The 21,649-nt window shown below is 41.2% G+C and overlaps 1 protein-coding gene across 1 annotated transcript; it reads right to left on the bottom strand.

Moving 5' to 3' along the window:
* Window positions 1-3,146: 3,146 nt before the first annotated feature.
* On the bottom strand, window positions 3,147-13,959 carry IFIT5 (interferon induced protein with tetratricopeptide repeats 5). The gene is made up of 2 exons (XM_066238908.1): window positions 13,634-13,959; window positions 3,147-7,931 (listed from the first exon to the last, which is right to left on the bottom strand). Exons 1-2 carry the CDS (start codon window positions 13,636-13,638, stop codon window positions 6,488-6,490), a joined length of 1,449 nt encoding a protein of 482 aa, XP_066095005.1. The 5' UTR covers window positions 13,639-13,959; the 3' UTR covers window positions 3,147-6,487.
* Between the last annotated feature and the right edge of the window lie 7,690 nt (window positions 13,960-21,649).

Here is a 21,649-nt window from a genome sequence, read left to right as displayed (position 1 = left end):
TTCAGCCTTCCAAAGTGGGTTTGAGGAATGTATTCCAAATCTCTGATTTCCAACATCCAATTCTGGAGACAAGCCTCTTCCTTAGATCGAGTCCTTTGATTTCCTAGGTCATTCTCTCCAGGAGGTTTCAGAGCAGCTTTAATCCCAGCATCAAGGATCAGCTGATCTGGACAACTAATTCCCTCAGAATTCCTTGCAGGGAGCACTGGGACTCTATGTAACAGTGTTGGGTGGCCTGATTGCCGCCTGTCTGAGCTCAGTGTGATCCCTTGTAGCATTCTTCTCAAGTCTCTACAAATATTGATCCTATCTTTCTACATGCCCCATTCAAAAATTTAAGACTATTTAAAAAATATTGTATAGTCATTAAGCATTAGATTTTAGCACTAGACTTCACGGTTTAAATACTTTTCCCACTCCTTATTAGCTGTGTGTCTTAATCTTGCTAAATTCCAGTTTACTCATATGCAAAAGGAAATAATAAAAGCACTTATCTATAGGGATTTTGTAAGGATTTTATAAGTTTAATACATGTAACGCACTTCGTACAACACCTGGTACATATTACATACTACAGAAGAATTGGCTACGCTTACTCACGTGTCACTAGAATCTATAGATGTGGCTGAACTAGCATTCCCTCTAAGGCAGGGGTCCCCAAACTTTTTACACAGGGGGCCAGTTTACTGTCCCTCAGACCGTTGGAGGGCCAGACTATAAAAAAAACTATGAACAAATCCCTATGCACACTGCACATATCTTATTTTAAAGTAAAAAAACAAAACGGGAACAAATACAATATTTAAAATAAAGAACAAGTAAATTTAAATCAACAAACTGACCAGTATTTCAATGGGAACTATGCTCCTCTCACTGACCACCAATGAAAGAGGTGCCTCTTCTGGAAGTGCGGTGGGGGCCGGATAAATGGCCTCAGGGGGCCGCATGGGGCCCACGGGCCGTAGTTTGGGGACCCCTGCTCTAAGGGCTTTGCTTCAATCTGGTGGTGAGTTAGGGACATACATACATAGAGGGCACTGGTCTATAAGCTCGTCTCTTCCTTTCTGTACCCTCTTCCTTTTCTCCTCTGATGTAGGAATGGGAGCTTAGTCCAGAATGGCTTTTCTGGAAAAATAGGAAGAGCCAGTGTGTTCAGTGTCATCAATCCCTGCTTGTCCTTCCGAGTTTCTACACGAAGCACCTGTGTGCTCTGAGAAGGTCCGACTTTTCCAAAGCTTACACATCTCTGTAATTAGTTTGTTGCTTACTCTGCTTATATGCCAGGATGAAAAGAGATACTGAGAATTCCAGTTCATCACTTAGAGGACCCCGAGGTACAGAGCAGACATGGAAATATAAACATGGCATTCCTGTCTTTCAATTAGGTGCTGTTTTTAAAATTCACTTAAAGTATAATAAAATGTTTAATGAACAAAGAAACTGCTAGAGAAGGTAGTTTTTTTTGAGGAGGGATGAGCTGCATGTGGGTAGCTTGTTCACAGGGAAAAAGGAAGCTAAGGAGAAAAACATCACATCTCAAGGATCCAGAGAACCCTGGCTGAGAGTAGAAGAGGAATGAGATTGGGGTCCTGAGACAAGGGTCAGCATTGCAGCAGAAAGTTAAGTGATAAAAGGCTGTGGCCATTAAATATAAACCAGCGCCTTTGTTCTGTGGAGCGGGAAAGAGGAAGGTCAAGTGTTTGGGAGGAGACTGTTCCAACCTGCAATGGGAGCCTAGGGTATGCTTATAATTCTATTTCTTGATCTACTTAATGTCGACTTTATCTATTATTTTCCTGCCATGGTTTTAAGTGAGGATTAATTATTGAATTTAAGGAACTCAAATTCCAATTCCTCCCTTTTTTTACTGTTATGGCTCAATTTTTACTTTATCAATTAGTTTTATTATTTAGAATAACACATAACAGTTTCATTTTAACTATATCTCTTGACTTTTTTGCAAGATAAACGTTTTTTTGGTCTCTACCATTCTCTTAATCTCTTTCCCCTTCTCTTTTCCAACTCAAATATTATCAAAATTAAAAAGATGTTCTGTTCTTTAACAATACTGATCCAAAAAGCTGAAAAACAATAAAATGGCATTTTATATTATATAAAGATGATTTGACCTACAGCCAATGAGTCATCTAATTACATTTCTTTCACTGGGCGAGTTAATTTGACCTCCAAAAGCAGACATCAAGATAAAATGTAATGGAAAATTTTTATTAGGGCAACACTTGTGGAAGAAAATGGAATGGGACAGGGAGAGGCTAGAGGAGCCATCGGGCTGTGACTCAGGTCTGACACCAAGTGCAGGAGAGAGGGAAGGAAGAAGGTGGGGTGGAAGCAACACAGACCACTGTCTAGTTTTTGTTTTGTTTTTTTTTGTATTTTTCCGAAGCTTGATAAACGGGGATAGACAGTCAGACTCCCGCATGCGCCCGACTGGGATCCACCCGGCACGCCCACCAGGGGGCGATGCTCTGCCCCTCCGGGGCGTCACTCTGTCGCAACCAGAGCAACTCTAGCGCCTGGGGCAGAGGCCAAGGAGCCATCCCCAGTGCCCAGGCCATCTTTGCTCCAATGGAGCCTCGCTGCTGGAGGGGAAGAGAGAGACAGAGAAGGAGAGGCAGAGGGGTGGAGAAGCAGATGGGCGCTTCTCCTGTGTGCCCTGGCCGGGAATCGAACCCGGGACTTCTGCACACCAGGCCGACGCTCTGCCACTGAGCCAACCGGCCAGGGCCACTGTCTAGTTTTAAGGAAAATATGGCAAGGCTGGTGGGGAATCCTTCAGCCTAAGTCAACTGTCAGAGGAGTCCTGCCTCTCCCAGGTCTGAATTTGTATCCCTGCCATGCTGGGAAGTGTGGCCTCACTGTAAACACAATGATGGATGTCAGTGTGTAGCAGATGGAACCCTCAGTTACTTATAATCCCTGTTGTTGAAAATCTGAGAGGTGCTTCTCATGGCTACCCCATTAGGATTACAATATTATTACCCTTGAACTACTCAAAGGAGACAGAATAATTATCCAGGCCAATGGATTGAAGCAACTGAGAAGTTGCTTCAATCCGGTGGTGAGTTAGGGACATACATACATAGAGGGCACTTATAATCTACCAATTGGAAAAAGAACACGCCACATTTTACTGTTTTATATTTCTGTCATGTTCTTTAATCTCAACAATAAGTATTCTCTATAAAAGAACCACCCTTGGGTCTGCTTGTGGTAATGTCATGCAGGCATAATCCTATCATGCCCAGATAAACTGTCAGTTAAGGTTTAAATGGTTAACAAATATTATTGATTATAGGCAAGAACTGTCCAATAGGTTAGAGTGATGCTGAACCAGGGTCAAGAAGAAATTAATTAGTTGTAAAACCTTAACATACATCATCATTCCGGGTCCCAACTTACTTATCAGTCAAGTTGGCCAGAGCTGCCCTTTTCTCAGGGTCCTCCTGGTTTTAAAGTTCTGTGGGTCTATGCAGTTTTTCTTGAACTGAGATAATTTGCATGAACTCAGTCTAGAAAAGAACAGTTACTGCTTTTACTATTTTTGAAACTCTGGCAGATAGCATGTGATCAACTGCTAAGACTAGTTCTGCACCCGGAAGACAAAATATATTGAAGAGCTCCATTACTCTGAAGTCAGTTTTCCTGCCAGCTGATTCCCTTTGTTTGAAAAAGTTCTTCTCAGCTTTTGTGAGGCTGGCAGCATAGCTTTACTGTTCAACAAAATAGTTTCTAAGATCACCAGGGAGATTTGAGAAAGAGACATTTCTCTTCCAGAAGGGTCAAATCACCCTGAGGAGCAATTACAACCACTTCCCTGGGCATATTTTTGGTTTGTCTAAAAAAGATCTTTGAGGTCCCTAAATACAGACTAATATGTGTAAACTTCAGGCCATAGAGATTCAGTTAAATGGAAGGAATATATTTCTAAGAATAAGGACTATCTGAAATGAAATTATCATTTAGGATGACTGTTCAAGCCATCAAAACTTAGTTTTGATGGTTAATTGATTAAGGTGAACTCTGAGGTCTTTTATAAACCAAAGAGTTTATGAAATTACCTCTAAGTTAGTTATAAGTTCTAGGAAGATAAGAACAATTATTGACAAAATTTGAAGTTATTATAAACATTAATTTTGGTTCAACGTTTATAGCTGTTTTTTACATGTTGATATTATACTTTATCATGTTATGACTTATATATTTCAATATTTTAATATTAAGTGAATTTTAATAATTTCATAGACTTTAAAGTCTAATATTTAAAATAGAAGCTTCTAGTTCTATCTTTGATACCACAACTGTATTTTATTGCATGGCAAGTGGCTACTTGGGAGCATAACCTTGATTACATTATTTCCAATGAAGGAAAATGACCTCTGCAAAATAAAATATTCTAGTCCTGAATTTCTAAAATATTTGAGTAAAGATCATTTCCTTCCCTGCTCTTCCTTCTTTAATAAACAAATAAAATGAGCAAAATAAACAAAAACAGCAGGAACTTAAGTAAAACAAACGTTAAAAAAATTTAATTCATGAGATACACTGCAATATATATGGATGACTGAAGGTGCATAGAACACACTATCTGGAAGGATATAATCAAATTGTTAACAGTTTACCTTTGGAGGTATAGACTGGGGTAGGGTGAGGGGAGCGCTCTTATTTTAAACTTCGTATACTTCTGCATTGTTTGAAATTTTACAATAACTCACTACTTTTATAATCATCAAAGCCATAATAAACATATAAAAATAAAAATAACGAAAGTAACACACACACAGTTTTAAGTACTACACAAAAGTAACACACACACACAGAGTTTTGTAAGAACTACACAAAAGTAACACACACACACACACATACACAGAGAGTTTTAAGAACTACACTGGAGGTATAGAGGGTTAAATCACATGGCACACTTTCCCACTAATACTGGTGGTAAATACAATCAAAGAAACAACCATTAGAGAAAGCCACTGTTAGCAACGTCCCCATTTAAAAAGTCCCCTGAAATAAGAGCCCTTAAACGGTGACCCTTCAAGGTGGATATTAAAACTGAAAGCTGGGCTTACCTATTCCTGGAGGATATACAGGAAAACATGTCAGTATGAAAACTTCAAAAGAAAAAGCTTCACAGAAATAACGTGGAATTCTAAAACAGTTCACCAAAGATCAAAAACTGGGGGTTTGAGAACTCAGCCCAGTCGAGACCCCAAACTAAATCACTGAAATCCTGGTAATCTAGGCATATAGGTAAGGGACTTCCACTTGACACAGTTGCTTATCATATTTTCCAATTTTTCTATTGGTCTACTTTCTATCTCAATGGTTATAATTAAATATACTATAATTATAATTGGAAAAAAATGAGCAATTAATTCCATTTAAATTTAGTTCAAGTTTTTTCTTCTAGTGAAAGAATCAAGAGAAACTTGAGACTAATGATTTTCTATAATTAATTTTTTTTCTCATAACTATTTCTAGCTACTTAATGAACGTTTTAGGAGATAATACTTCTGATTTCTCATGTTCTAGTTTCTTCTTTTATTTCAATCATCAGAGATGACAAACATTTTATTATTATTAACTTTTTTCTTCCAACAAAGAGGATTCTTGAAGTTGATGGTTAAATATCCCCATCAAAGTCAAAACATCTGTAACTGGAAAGTTTCATCTTTTGTAGCTACATAATTAAGAACACAACTTAATATTAATTTTGCACTTCTGAAAGTGTTCCCGATGTAAGCATCAAAGATTTATGCAGGATTATACTCACTGCATAAGTAACACGGGAAAGTTGACAAAACAATCAAAAAATTATTATAAATAGAGATAAAGGGTATAAAGTCATAATGGCCATGGCATTTTTAAACGTTACAATAGTTGGAATGTTGCTGTTTCTTTTTTTTTTTGGTTGTTTTTTTTTTTACAGAGACAGAGAGAAAGAGAGAGTGATAAATAGGGACAGACAAGAATGGAGAGAGATGAGAAGCATCAATCATTAGTTTTTCGTTGCAACACTTTAGTTGTTCACTGATTGCTTTCCCATACGTGCCTTGACCGCGGGCCTTCAGCAGACCGAGTAATCCCTTGCTCAAGCCAGCGACCTTGGGTCCAAGCTGGTGAGCTTTGCTCAAACAAGATGAGCCCACGCTCAAGCTGGCGATCTCAGGGTCTCAAACCTGGGTCCTCTGCTTCCCAGTCCAACGCTCTATCCACTGCGCCACCACCTGGTCAGGCAGAATGTTGCTGTTTCTTAATGAATTATAGTATTTTAATTAAAAAAAAAGTAGAAAACAGCAAATGATTTGTCATAATGTATATAAAGTATTTAACATGATGCCTGGTACCCAATAACCATTTAATAAAAACTAGCTCTGTAATGAATGGATTAAAACAATAAACAAAAATATAGGAACCCAAAATGGAGAGAAGAGCCTTCAAGCTGATTCCTTAGGGTATGCAGCTACACGGCAAGTCGGAGCTCACAGAGAGCACTGAGGAATTCTGCATTTTCTGGATCTATCTTCTGGGCCCTCTCGTAGTAGTCAGCAGCTTGCCTCTTTTCTCCCTCCAGCTTGTAAACAAACCCCAGGGCGCTTAAACTCTGCACATCTGAAGCATTGTGACCAAGTCTCTTGGTAGCCAATTTCTTCAGAGCACTTGTCAGCTTGGGACGTAGGGACGACCTATCTTTGACTTTTAAGGCTTCTAAATAATGGTGGATGGCAGTATTTTCTGATTTACGGTGGAATTCCTGAAAGCGACCGTAGTGATAGTGGATTTGATGTTTGTGATCATCGGTTATGTTCTCCAGACGAAGGGCTTTCTGGAAAATGTCTTCAGCATTGCTATACTGGCCTCCCTCAGCATACATGTTGGCCAGGTCTGTGTAGGCAAATGCAAACATGGAGTCTCGTTCCACAGCTGCCTTGAAATGAAATATAGCAGATGTAATCAGCCCATCAACCTTCAGTTTATCTTTTCCTTTAGGCCTGTTGCGAGTGGCCTTCTTGATTTGGATCATTTGTGCCCTATAGCAAAGTCCCATTTGGTGGTGCAGGAAAGAAGAGGTTGGCGTCACTTCCAAGGCCTTTTTCAAAAGTTCAAGGGCTTTGTCCCAGGAATTTTTTCTCCTGTAGAATTTGGCTGCATAACGAAGGACATAAGGTTCAGATGATATCTGGTCCAGGATTTCTTCAATATACTTTTCCCCCTCGGCTTCTGCGTGTACATCTTGAAGCTTCAGTGCCAGAAAAACCTTAATGTAGGTGTTATCTGGGTTCAGGGTAACAGCCTTCCTCAGCGGGCCCAGGGAAAAGCTCTTCACAGACCCTTCTCTGTCAGAATCATCCAGCCGGTACACTGTAATGGCATAGCCAATGTTAAATTCTGGATTATCGGGTTCCACTTCCAGAGCCTTCTCGAAAGATGCTTTAGCCTTTTGGTAATACTTCCCCCCAAATTTCAGGAGTGCCCACCCTTTCTCACAGTCAATCTCGGGACACTCCAGTTTGTAGTTACAAGGGCTGGCCATTTTCTTGCAGACGTTCCCCACCTTGTCTACATAGCTCTGCACTTCTGTAAGCTGCTCCATGTGATAATACACCCAGGCGTAGTTTCCCCACGTGACCAGACTTCGGACTTCTTCTTTGTCTGAGTGTTCCCTCTGGATTATTTCTTCTGCTTGTTCCAAGCACTCGAGGGCATCTTTATTTTGGCCTTTTAGGTGTTTCACATAGGCCAATAAGTTATAAAGAGTGAGTCTGGATTTTGTGGTAAGAAATTCAAGCTGTTGACCAATTGTATCTTCTACATCAAACAGGTCAATGTCTTCCTTAAGTAAATTCCAGGTAAAGTGACATTCTAACTCCAACAGGATGGCCTTCAAAGAGTCCTTAGGAACCTCACTGTCAAAGATAAAAATCCTTTTTAATTTTTGAATACAGGAAACAATCCATTTTTAAACCTTAAATACTGTTCTTTGCTTAATAACGATTTTTACCTTTTTATTTGACCTTAATAGTTAAACACAGGCTCCTGTAACTTTATATCCATTTCTCTGTGTGCAGTTATGCCTTAGAAATATTTTATTAAGTTCTCATTATTCATTGCAAAATTCTGGAGATGACAGCTTTTTTTTTTTAAGAGAAGCATCAATCATCAGTTTTTCATTGCGTGTTGCAACACCTTAGTTGTTCATCGATCGCTTTCTCACATGTGCCCCGACTGCAGGCCTTCAGCAGACTGAGCAACCCTTGCTCAATACTCCCCTTTTACTACCAAGGGAGTATAGAAATATAGCTATGGCTGAAGGGAGGCTGGGGGAATTGTCAAAAAATTTAATCATGGTATCTTAAATGACTTAATGACGTGCCAGTGGGAACGATCTCATACTAAGGGAGAAAATAATGCTTCTGAGAGAGAGGAGGGATAATTGTAAGAAAGGTGGAATATAAAGCAGAAGTGAAGCTACTTATTGTTAATATCAAATTATCTCCAACCCCAAACTCCTCATCACGGTTGCTGTGCCCTTCATCGTCTGGCCCCTGTCTACTGCTGGCCTCATTTTGTAGCCCTTTCCTCTCACGCACTGCATTCCAGCCTACTGACCTTTAAAAAACTGTTATGGGTTATTATTTCTTATGCCAAGTGTGACCTACCTCAGAGCCCTTGTATCTTCTTTTTATTCCCTCACTCTGGGAACTCTTCCTAACAGAGTTTTAGGGCTTACTTATTAGGCTCATAATTCTGGTCTTTGGACAAATCTCAGCTCTCTGGAAAGGTCTAACCTTGACCACCTTAGAAAAGCTGACCCCTACCTTGCCAGTCATCATAAAGTCTAGTCTATCAGTTTCCTGTTCTTTGCAGCACTTATATCAATATTTGCTGGGGGGCTGGAATGGAGGAAAAAGTGCTTTGAATCAAAAATGAGATGAAACTGAAATGGACTGAGTCTTTAAGATTTGGAAAGGGTCTATCCTAGTAGCCAAAAGTGTCAGAAAAATTAGAGAACTGTACTAATTGCACAATTAGTGGTAGTGATTAGAAAAATAATTTCATATTTATACTCTAATATATTACTCCATGGAATGTTTTCCAAATTTTATAACTACTAAATGTAAACATTAATAGTTGAGTTAATGTTATATTTAATAGACATTTAAATTAGCTCATTGTTAATTTCAATTTTTATAATTTTTTTCATATTTATTCTTTCTCTGTTTGTGTATATTAATGCACACACACCATATATACAGGTTCCACATTTTAGTGATTGTATGTTCTAGACTAGAGCTTTCCCACAGAACTTCTGGCCATGGTAAAAATTCTCCTATCTGTGCCGTATATGGTAGCTACTAGCCACACATGACCACTGATCACTTGAAATGGAGCTAGTACAATGAAGACACTAGACTTTTAGTTTAATTTACTTTAATTAACTTGAATAGTCACATAGAATTGGTGGCCACTAGAGACACTGGGTCTTAGGGCTTAATGGATAAAAAGGCCTCAAATTCAACAGATGATAGCTCTCATTGAACTTAAAATCTCTGCTATTTTATTCAAGAAGAAGCACTAAATTAAATGGCAAATAAGGATCTACATGAAAAACAACTTTATGCATATGACCTGGGTTCACTGCAATTCAGTTCAATAGTATAAACACATATTATTTATAATATACTGTCTAGAACCATAAGAGTACTCAAAAGACAAATAACTGAGCCCTGGCCGGTTGGCTCAGCGGTAGAGCGTCAGCCTAGCGTGCGGAGGACCCGGGTTCGATTCCCGGCCAGGGCACACAGGAGAAGCGCCCATTTGCTTCTCCACCCCTCCGCCGCGCTTTCCTCTCTGTCTCTCTCGTCCCCTCCCGCAGCCAAGGCTCCATTGGAGCAAAGATGGCCCGGGCGCTGGGGATGGCTCTGTGGCCTCTGCCCCAGGCGCTAGAGTGGCTCTGGTTGCAACATGGCGACGCCCAGGATGGGCAGAGCATCGCCCCCTGGTGGGCAGAGCGTGGCCCCATGGTGGGCGTGCCGGGTGGATCCCGGTCGGGCGCATGCGGGAGTCTGTCTGACTGTCTCTCCCTGTTTCCAGCTTCAGAAAAATAGAAAAAAAAAAAAAAAAAGACAAATAACTAAAACCACCATTCACTGATGGTTTACTACATGCTAGGCAGTGTGCCAACCACTTTATATAAATTACATTTAATTTCTATAAAAACCTTTTTTATTATTCTCACAATTTTATGGGCGAGGACTTGCAGACAGTTTAAATTACATGTCTAATGTCATAACTGCCATAAAGTGGCTGCGCCAAGATCCAAACCTAGTTCAGCATGATTCAAAAGCTGTGTCTTTCAACCATAATACTATACTACTTCTAATATAAAAATTGGACAGTTGTTTGTTTTTTTCAGAATAGTTTGCTGTGAAGCATAGGATATAGCTAATGTATGTAAAATTCACTTTGCCTCAGGAGGAACTAAAGAAAAAACAGGAAGCAATTTTAGAGTAGCTTAAAGAGCAGGTAAGTGGTCTGCGACTGACCACTGAAAAAGACATACCAGGTATTTAAAGGTCTCAGGTTAAGAAAAGTCGTAACAGTCTACTTCATTGGAATTGTTTTGAGATGGAGCTACTTCTCACCAGCATGTGCTTCACAGAGAGCTTCAGATACGGGGTGGCAGATAGCTCTTTATTTAAAGATAATTAGTGATTCAAACAATAAGAGAGCTGGGTAAGAATATGTTAAAAGTGCTCAGAAGGAAGTACAAGAATCTTAGTTAACAAAGATATAATTATCACCTTTATTAAGATAAGTGAATTAAAATACTTCCCCCACCCACAACCCAATTAAAGACTTTCTGTTGTATACATTAATGACCTTCCAAAGTACTTCCTTTATCTTTGATCTCTTCCCTGAACTCCAGATTTATCTAATGTTTGGTTCACATCTTCAATTAGAAGTCCAAGTGGCATCTCAAATAAACATATCCAATACAGAAATTTGGGTCCCTTGAGTGTGTTCCCCTCTTAGTCTTCCCCACCTTATTTGGCACCTTAGTTCTACAGGACAAATAACTGAGGAATAATCTTTGATTCCTTTTCTCTCAACCCTCATCCAAATCTAACAGGATGTTTTCTGTTAATTCTACCACCCAGATACATCTTAAATCCACCCACTTTTCTCCATCTCCACTATTTACCAACAATTACTTTTCCTATGAGCAAGGGCACAAATCTGGTCTCCCTGCTTCCACTCTTGGTCCCTATATAGTACCATACTTGTAAACTTTTGAAAATATAAACCAGATTATGTCCATTTTAAAAATCTTCAAATGACTTCCTGACACCGTTAGATACTCATCCAACCACGTTCTCCCAGTCCTAAAGGAGCTGGCCTTGTCTATCCATCCAGCCTTCTCTCTACTCCTCTCCTTCCTCGTTTACTATGTTTTAGACATACTGACATACTTTTTCCTACCACGAACACACCAAGTTCAAGGACTTTTACACCTGTTGTTTTTACTCTGTTTGGAATGCTCTGGTCCTAAACTTTTGAGTGACTAGCTCTTTTCTGTAACTCAGCTCAAATATGCCGTAAGAGGCTGTCTGAGGGAGAGCTATCTAAAATAACCTCCTCCATTATAGGTCCCTCTCTGAGGCCATTACACTGTTTTATTTTCTTTATAGCTCTTACCACCTTCTGTATTATGTTGATTATTTACTCACTTATCTACTGTTTGTCTATTTCCCTCATTTAAATGTAAGCCCCATGAGAATAGAGACCTTGCTCTGATTTTTTTTTTTTTTTTACCTCTGTGTGCCTAGGATCTGTTATTCCAGGCATGTGACAGGAGCTCAATAAGTAAATATTTGTTGAATGAATGATAAGTTTCATAACTGGTAGTTTCTGGCATGTCCAGTCAGAGGTGTAGGCTTAGCATAAAAAGCACTTGAATTTCAGATGAAGGAATTTCTGCTAGTTCTTCCCTTCCTGCTAATGGCCCTAAAATTTTTCCAACATTCGTCTTCCTTATCCCACTTGTCTTTATATCTCAGCATAATTTCTGGCTCCATGCACGGTTGGATTTTGAAAATAGGTTTGAAAGGAGTACAAAACTATTTCCTATAGTCCTCACTGGGAAACCTAGTATGATTACTCCTTGGGACTTGTTCTTTCTCCGGTGTAACTGCGCCAAAATCACAAGCAAGACTTCCCATGCCCTTATCAGCCGGCCCAGATCCACCACAATATAAGCATAACAGCCTCTGCCCATCTGTAGAGTAAAATGAACACTGGCCCTGTTCTGAGGGTTTCTACCATCCCGGCTCAAAGACGACAAAGATCACTACCTGGGCTGTAATGAATGTGCCTGTGAGATGTGAAAGGGACACTCAGTCAGCCACTGAAGTGTTCTGCCCAACTAGCCGGCCATGAGAAGTTTTACTTTTTTAAACTTGGTCTACTTAATTTTTAACTTTGTTTCTGGAAAGCTAGCAAAGAGAGGCTATTATGTCTGAAGAGGTAATATTTATCTTTCAGTAATTTTTTTTCCAGAAAGAAGCAGCCCCCACCTCACATATACATATACAGTGAACCCACTTTTCCTCCTTGTTTCTTCAGGCCTTTCCTGATACCTCCCTCCCTTCTTACAAATGTTATAAGTTACGGAGTTATTTTTTTTTACTTCTAATAATTGTCAACACTTGCAAATATCATGTGCCAAGCAATTAACCCTTTCCACAGTCCTAACAGATGGATGCCATTAATTTTTTTACTGTTAAGAAACAGACTCGCAGAGTTCTAAAAACTTTGCTTTTGGGTCACCCAAATAGGAGAACAAAGGGTTATTTGCTTCAGGAACCCAAGATCTTAACCTATCATTCCTCGATTTGTTAAATGCAAATTGTTCGCTAGCCCTGAGGATACTAAAAAGGGTGAGGAAAAGGAACCGTTGCCATCCATTAGTAAAGGAAACGGATAAAGAAATCTTCATAAAAATAGCGGATTGGGTGGAACAATAAAATCCTGTACGTGGTTCAAGGAGCTCACGGGAAGGGAAGAACCCACACCCAGAAATCAGAAAAAGGCAAAATGGCAGTAGGAGGCCAATATGCCGCCTGGCACTGCGGCCAAACCGTGTCTGCCAAAATGAGGGAGTGGCAGCTGCGGACTCGAAGTGGAGGAAGGCGACGGGCCCACGGAGACCGTGCCAGGTAGCGGCCCCGTGGAACGGCCCTCTGTCCCCGCGCGGCCACCGCCGCCGCGCCCAGAACAGCTTCACTTCAGGAGGGACAAGGCTCCGGGGCGCGTCGTCGGCACCCACGGCTAGACAGTCCCCACTGCGGACGCCTTGGAGGGTCGGGGCTCTGGAGAAGGGTCCGTCCGGGCACCCTCCCCAACAGGCCAGAGTGCGGACGCCCGGGACCTGGGCAGGGCTCCCGGGGAGCGTCCCAAGCCAGACGCCTAGCTGCTCGGTAAGGGGGGCTCGGTCTCTTTCTGGGCCGCAGAGCTGCGTCGGGAACGGAATCAAAGGAAAACCCGGGTTTGAAACAAAGGCCTGCGCCCAGTCTGGGTGGGGACGGGGGCGCGGGGGAGGGCTCACCTCATGGTGGCTGGGCTCTGCGGGTCGTCCTAGCAGGCGGCAGTCCCCGCGGGCTTCCTCCGGGTGACTGGGATGCCGGGGTGCGGAGCGACCGGGCGTGCGTGTGCCTGTGCGTGCGCGGGGGTGCGGACGGTCGGCCGCGCGCTTCCCGCAAGGCGGCCGCAGCGCAGGGTCGGTGCCGGGGTGTGTGTCTTTGTTAAAGGCAGGGCCGGAGCGGGAAAAGGAAACTGGAAAGTAAATCTGATCCCCTACTAGGCGGAGTCCTGCTCCAGGAAACGGAAATTTCGGGAAGGGATGAGTAGGGACCCTCCAACCTCCCGGTCCAGATTTAGGGGCAGCAGGGAAACCTTTGAGGAACAGGGTCCTTTAGAGTTGACTTTGCAAGCTGGGCCTCTGGGCCTTGGTCTCCCTGAGTCCCGTGCCACTCGATTAACCTTCCTTCCTTCCTTTCTTCTCTTTCCTTTATTTCTTTTTTCTCTCTCTTTTCTTCCCTCCTTCCCTCCTTCCTTCTTTCTTTTTCTCTTTCTTTCCTTCTCTAAAATAATGTCAAGAATTGTTCAGTGTTATTTTTGTTGCCAAAATGGCAGTGATCCTCTTTGTAGTTTGTGCACCCTAAGCTGAAACTGAAGTACCTGCTTCTAGTTTTGATTCAATAAACAATATTGCAGTGATGTGCATCTGTGCCATTATTTCCACTGGGTAAATTTAGATTAAAAATTTGGGTTAAAATATATACGTATTTTAAATTTTGGAAGGTACTGTTGAATAACTGTAGAGAGGGACGTGTGTGCCAGGCAGGAGAAACATTAAGCATAAAGGCCTGGAGGCAGGGGCACAGTTGGCCCACATGAATGGTCTGTCTGGTTGGAGTAGAGAGAGCCGGGATAAGTTGTAAGACATGATGAGGTCAAAGAGGCAATACGTGTGTGTAGCAGAAATTAAGGGGGACAAAGACGCCCAGACAAGTTGATGAAAGAAGTAGGATTTTAATAGCGGGTGGAGCAGTGTGACCCCAAAAGAGGGAATAAACCACGAACCCCTTAAAGTTAGATTTCTTACATCTTACGTACCTTTTATAGAACACATGTGTTCATGCAAGTGGCTCGTGATCCTTTTGTCTAGAGCAGTTGTTCTCAAAGTGTGCTCCTTAGAAGATTTCCAGGTGCGCCTATGGTATTCCAGTGCCTGTTGGGGACCAAAAAACCAACAGGGTTTTTGAAGTTGAGATTTTTGGGGGACAGAGGTGTGGAGAATTGGCTATAAGATGATAGTCTGCCGAACTCCCCACCTCACTTGCCTGATTAGGTCGCAAAGGCTGTTAAACTGTGGTGCTGGATTGTTTACACTACCCCCCATGTTCCCCGGAAAGACTGGAGGCAAGTTTCTTCTATCCTTTGTTTGGTGTAAAGTTAAGATGATATTCATGGTGAGGGTTTTGGATTGATGATTAAATATAAGGAATTGTCTCTTGAAGCCTTTTGGATTTCTATAAAAGAATATGTGGCAATATCTAAAAAAGCTTTGAACGTTTTACTACAATTTTTAACATCTTATTTATGTGAATTAGGATTTTCTACCCTCAGCACAGTTAAGAGTAAAAATAGAGGAATCCCTCAATGTATTGATGAGGAAATGAGAGTTTGCCTTTCAAATATATGCCCAAACATTGAAGAAATCTCTAGGACACATCAGGCTCATGTTTCTCATAAACACAAGAATGAAAAAACAACACATTCCCGCCGGGACCTGCCAAATTTACTAAATCTTACTAAGAATGTCTCTCTATATATAAAAAGATAACTTTTATTGTCATTTTTTAAATTCTTAACCCCTCTTTTTTATGAATTCTAAAAAGCATAACTCAAAATATGTAATATAAAAATGTTTTTTAATGTCAGAATAAATTTAATGTTGTCGTATTTATTTTGTTTAAGTACCATAAAAGCACATTTGGACTTTATATTTTTCTTTTCTTTAATATTTGACTTAATTATTAGAACATATTTCTTAGAAATTTGTATATAGTGTGCCTACAATTATTTGTGGGATTTTAAATGCACCCCAACTTCAAAAAGTTTGAGAACCACTGCTTTAGAGGTATACGGCACTCTTATGACTTCAGGAGGGGAGAGTGTTTCGAGGAGGAAAGGGTTTCCGGACCACTGGTCTCAGCTATGTACAAGTCCGGTTCTTGCTTTGTTTTACAGCCAGCTCCAGGCAACCTTTCAGAGACCTGTAGTTAATCTATAACTGGCTGACTCAGTTACCTCTCTAGGTCCCTTTCCTTTGCATTCTTTTCTTCCTTCTCGGGGGAAGAGGGTGGGGTGCTGCCCCTCCTTCCTCACGTGTGGTGGCTTGTAGGCTAGTGTAATATTTATCTTAAGTAGGAAACCACATTTTGGGAAAGGTACTGGATAGTTTTAGCAAAAAAATAGATACAGAATATTCTTCTTACCAAGGATGTAAAAAAATTAATAGAGCTCCAGTGTTTGAAAATTTTTCCAGTGCCCTGATCATACCTTTTCTTCCTCGTTCCTCTTCTTTCTTTCCTCTCTCTCAGCAGTGTCTGGGCCAGAGATAGTCTCTGCTTATTAATTACCATAAAAGCATGCTTGGACTTTATATTTTTTTCTTTAATATTTGACTTAATTAGGCCCTGGCCAGTTGGCTCAGCGGTAGAGCGTCGGCCTGGCGTGCAGGGGACCCTGGTTCGATTCCTGGCCAGGGCACATAGGAGAAGCGCCCATTTGCTACTCCACACGCCCCCCCCTTCCTCTCTGTCTCTCTCTTCCCCTCCAGCAGCCAAAGGCTCCACTGGAGCAAAGATGGCCCGGGCGCTGGGGATGGCTCCTTGGCCTCTGCCCCAGGCGCTAGAGTGGCTCTGGTCGCGGCAAAGCGACGCCCTGGAGGGGCAGAGCATCGCCCCCTGGTGGGCAGAGCTTCGCCCCTGGTGGGCGAGCCGGGTGGAGCATGCCAGGTGGGGTGGATCCCGGTCGGGGGCATGCGAGAGTCTGTCTAACTGTCTCTCCCCGTTTCCAGCTTCAGAAAAATACAGAAGAAAAAATAAATAAATAAAAAATATTTGGCCCTGGCCGGTTGGCTCAGCAGTAGAGTGTCGGCCTAGCGTGCGGAGGACCTGGGTTCGATTCCCGGCCAGGGCACACAGGAGAAGCGCCCATTTGCTTCTCCACCCCTCCGCCGCGCTTTCCTCTCTGTCTCTCTCTTCCCCTCCCGCAGCCAAGGCTCCATTGGAGCAAAGATGGCCCGGACGCTGGGGATGGCTCTGTGGCCTCTGCCTCAGGCGCTAGAGTGGCTCTGGTCGCAACATGGCGACGCCCAGGATGGGCAGAGCATCGCCCCCTGGTGGGCAGAGCGTCGCCCCTGGTGGGCATGCCGGGTGGATCCCGGTCGGGCGCATGCGGGAGTCTGTCTGACTGTCTCTCCCCGTTTCCAGCTTCAGGAAAAAATGAAAAAAAAAAAAAATATATTTGACTTAATTATTAGAACATATTTCTTAGAAATTTGTATATAGTGCGCCTACAATTATTTGTGGCAATCAAAGGAAAAAAACAAGCAATCAAAGGAAAAAAAAATCACCTACTTATATACTAATACATTTTAGAAATTCAAATTGAGAAAGACAAATGCCATCTATACAAATTTTAAAGGGATATACATTTTTCAGAATTGAAAAGAAAGACCTGACTGTTGAGTGGGAGTTGAACATGCTGAAATTACTAGATGGAAATTGAATATCAGTCTTTTCTTTTCACAGACTTGTTGGGTTGAGTGGATTCTTGGAAAAATCACTAGTGTAACATCTTTTGAATTTCTTCTTATCAACATGTAAAACAACAGCAACTGGAGAAGAAGAATAAAAAGTGAAACATGGCAACTGATCTAAAATCTGTATGGGAAACTGAAACTTAAGTAATAAGGGGGGGACTCCTTCAGTTTCAGAACAAACTTTCACTTTCAAAAACTCATCCAGGAGATGGATGTAAATCAGACTTTCTCAGCTTTGGTACTCTTGAGCATTTAGGCTGGATAATTCTTTATTGTAGGAAGCTGTCCCGTGCATCGAGGACGATTACGCAGCATCATTGCATATACCAGCGGTTCTCAACCTGTAGGTTGCGACCCCGGCGGGGCTCGAACGACCAAAACACAGGGGTCGCCTAAAGCCATCGGAAATACATATTTTATTTAAAAATGTATTGTATAATAAATATGTATTTTCCTATGGCTTTAGGCGACCCCTGTGTATAAAATATGTATTTTCCTATGGCTTTAGGCAACCCCTGTGTTTTGGTCGTTCGACCTCCGCCGGGGTCGCGACCCACAGGTTGAGAACCGCTGACATATACCATCTAGATGTCCATGGAACCCTGCAGTTTTGAGGACCGAAATTGTCTGCAGATGTTGACAAATGTAACTTCTTTTTGTCCTGAGGTACACAGTCCTCCTTTTCCATCTTCCCTTTCCCCCACCTCAGTTAAAAATCACTGCTACAAAAAATACCCTCATGTATGTGCTTAAATTTTTAAAAAAATTAGTTTTCATAGCACAGCCTGCAAAAGATAGGAGATAGACTTAGGTAGGAGAGGAATAGCTGAATACAGCTGAATTCAGTGTTGGAATTCAGGAAGAGGCCTGCATGAAAGCGTAGACATTAAGAGCAATGTCAGAGAAGGCATTGTAGCGTGAGACTCCAGAGTGTAGCGTGGGACCAAGTTCAACAAACTTGGTCTGATTGGGGACAAGATACAGAGCTGTGGACACACATCAAGGGTGAGTAATCCAAGCTGGTGCAGGATATAGGTTAGGGGTCCTGAGTCCCAACACAGTTTCACTTCTACCAGTATCAATGCAATGGAGACATTGGTAGCCTGGGTGATCCCCCAAGGAGCAGTAACCTCCAAAGACCTGGGCTGGGGCAACTATCATGGCAGGACATGGCAGAAGCTGAGGGTTGGCCTGATCCCTGGGCACTTGGAGAAATTCTTTTTTTTTTTTTTTACAGAGGCAGAGATAGACAGGGACAGACAGGAACAGAGAGAGATGAGAAGCATCAATCATCAGTTTCTCGTTGCGTGTTGCGACTTCTTAGTTGTTCATTGATTGCTTTCTCACAGGTGCCTTGACCACGGGCCTTCAGCAGACCGAGTAACCCCCTGCTGGAGCCAGCGACCTTGGGTCTAAGCTGGTGAGCTCTTTGCTCAAGCCAGATGAGCCTGCGCTCAAGCTGGCGACCTCGGGGTCTTGAACCTGGGTCCTTCCGCATCCCAGTCCAACGCTCTATCCACTGCGCCACCACCTGGTCAGGCTGGAGAAATTCTTAAGTGCAGGAATTCTAAATAAGAACAACTGAGGTCCTGTCAGGCATTTATATGGGAGCAACAAGCCTCTGGAATTCAGCTATCCATTTAAAGTAAGGTGACCAATCATCTTCCTTTGTAAGTTCCGTTCTCCCTCAAAAAGTGCCCTCCTTTTTGATATTGGAAGACTACTCTGTAAATGTCCGTATTTAATCGATGCAGAGTCGATCCATTGCGTGTGATGTGACGAATTTGTATTTGACATGATGATTCGTCAAGAATCAGTACAGTGCCTCAAGATGCAATTATGAGACGCATGTGCTCCACACAGGAGACCTTGAGAGAGCACGCAATATACCGAGCGCGCAAATGGCTTTGTGTACTTCTTACTGAAACACAACATGGCATGTACAACATTGTAGACTCACGATTATTTCTTCCTCAGTGAATATTCAATCATGACAGGTAAGCACAATTCACATTTTATTAATTCATTATCTATTTAATAATTTCCAAATACATATAATTTTATTTACAAGTATTTTCCCAAAATTTGAGTTATAAAGTGGAAATCTAACCTCAAACCATATCTATTAATAATGCATTTTGATTAAATAGTTGCATAAAACAGACTTTTTAAATTAGAAAATGATAAATACAACTGAATATCACTCCAAATTAATGGTTTTGTTTGATATTTAGTTTTGTTGATTTAGTTTCCGGAAAATTCACCTACCATAATGTAACATTTTCAGTTCCTAATGTATAGAGTTACATCGTTCATGTAACTCTATATTTAATTTTTAATTTTATTTAAGGGATGGAAAAATCAAAAAAGAGAAAATGCCATTTCAACAATAAATTGAAAAAGAAATTTCCATTCCTCATATCAAAGAAAGATGTCATTGTTTTCTCCAATATTTGCAGTGGAGAATTTTGTATTGCAGTTGGGGACAGAGCCACGATAACGAAACACTTGACCACCCACAAACAAGCAATCATTAGATGCATCAGCTTCCAGTTGTAAAGTAACAAGTTTTGTTTAAAACTTCAAATTATTCTGAAGATGAAAAATAGTTGGCTGCAATGGAGGGAACATTTGCATTTCATACCATAATTCACAAAGTTTTCATAGTATGGATTGTACAACTAAATTATTGAAAAAGTTTTACAATGCGGCCTGACCTGTGGTGGCGCAGTGGGATAAAGCGTCGACCTGGAACACTGAGGTTGCCGGTTCGAAACCCTGGGCTTGCCTGGTCAAGGCACATATGGGAGTTGATGCTTCCTGCTCCTCCCCTTTCTCTCTCTCTCTCTCTTTCTCCCCTCTCTCTAAAAAAAAAAAAAATCAATAAATAAAATATTTTTTTAAAAAAGAAAAAGTTTTACAATGCAAAATTTTCATGTGCCAGGACAAAATGAGAGGCTATTTTGAAATCAGTATTTAAAACTCACTGTGACAAAATACTTACAGAGGACTTGGAAACTGCAGCATTTGTAATGATTTTATCTGATGTATCAAATCATAATGAAATTAAATTGTATCCAATAATAGTAAGATATTTTAATGTTACCAAGGGCATTCAAGTAAAAATTTTAAATTTAGAATCCATTGAGGATGAAACTTCTGAAATTTTATCAAACCATCTATACAGAGTAATAAATGAAAACAGTTTGAAATCCAAAGTTGTTGCACTAACGGCTGATAATACAAATACAAATTTTGGTGGGTGAAGATGCAAAGAAATGAATAATGTGCCTGACCAGGTGGTGGCGCAGTGGATAGAGCATCGGACTGGGATGCGGAAGAACCCAGGTTCGAGACCCTGAGATCGCCAGCTTGAGTGCGGGCTCATCTGGTTTGAGCAAAGAGCTCACCAGCTTAGACCCAAGGTCGCTGGCTCCAGCAGGGGGTTACTCGGTCTGCTGAAGGCCCGCGGTCAAGGCACATGTGAGAAAGCAATCAATGAACAACTAAGAAGTTGCAACGTGCAATGAGAAACTGATGATTGATGCTTCTCATCTCTTTCCGTTCCTGTCTGTCCCTGTCTATCTCTGCCTCTGTAAAAAAAAAAAAAAAAAAAAAAAAAGAAATGAATAATGTGTATGTAAAATTACAAGAGTTACTCCAAAAGAAAATACTAGGAATAGGTTGTAATGCACATATTTTGTCAAATGCAATCAACACAGCATCATGTACCATGTCAATTGATGTAGAAGTAATAACTACAATTTATTTGCATTTTAGATGGTTTGCCATTCGTGTTGCTACTTTAAAACAATTTTGTAAAGAAGCAAATGTTGAATACAAAAAAGTTTTGGATATTCAAAAGTTAGATGGCTTCCTCTAACACCTGCTATAGAGCGTGTTCTACAATTATTTGAGCCTCTCCGTTTATATTATTTAAGTTTAGACAAATGTCCTAAAATCCTGGAATTGTTTTTTAATAATAAACTATCTGAGATAGTAATGTATTTTGTATATAATCAAGCATCTATTTTTCACAAAATGATTCAAAAGATAGTAGGTGAACACATTTTAGCTATGGAAGTTAGTCTTATTTTGAATGACTTTATCCTTCAATATAAATCTCATTTTGAAGAAAAATTTCTTCCACCTGACCAGGCAGTGGCGCAGTGGATAGAAAGTCAGACTGGGATGCGGAGGACCCAGGTTCGAGACCCCGAGGTCGCCAGC

The sequence above is a fragment of the Saccopteryx bilineata genome, chromosome 7, assembly GCF_036850765.1.
Source record: "Saccopteryx bilineata isolate mSacBil1 chromosome 7, mSacBil1_pri_phased_curated, whole genome shotgun sequence".
Classification (NCBI taxonomy): domain Eukaryota; kingdom Metazoa; phylum Chordata; class Mammalia; order Chiroptera; family Emballonuridae; genus Saccopteryx; species Saccopteryx bilineata.
This window is presented reverse-complemented; position numbering and strand designations above follow the sequence as displayed.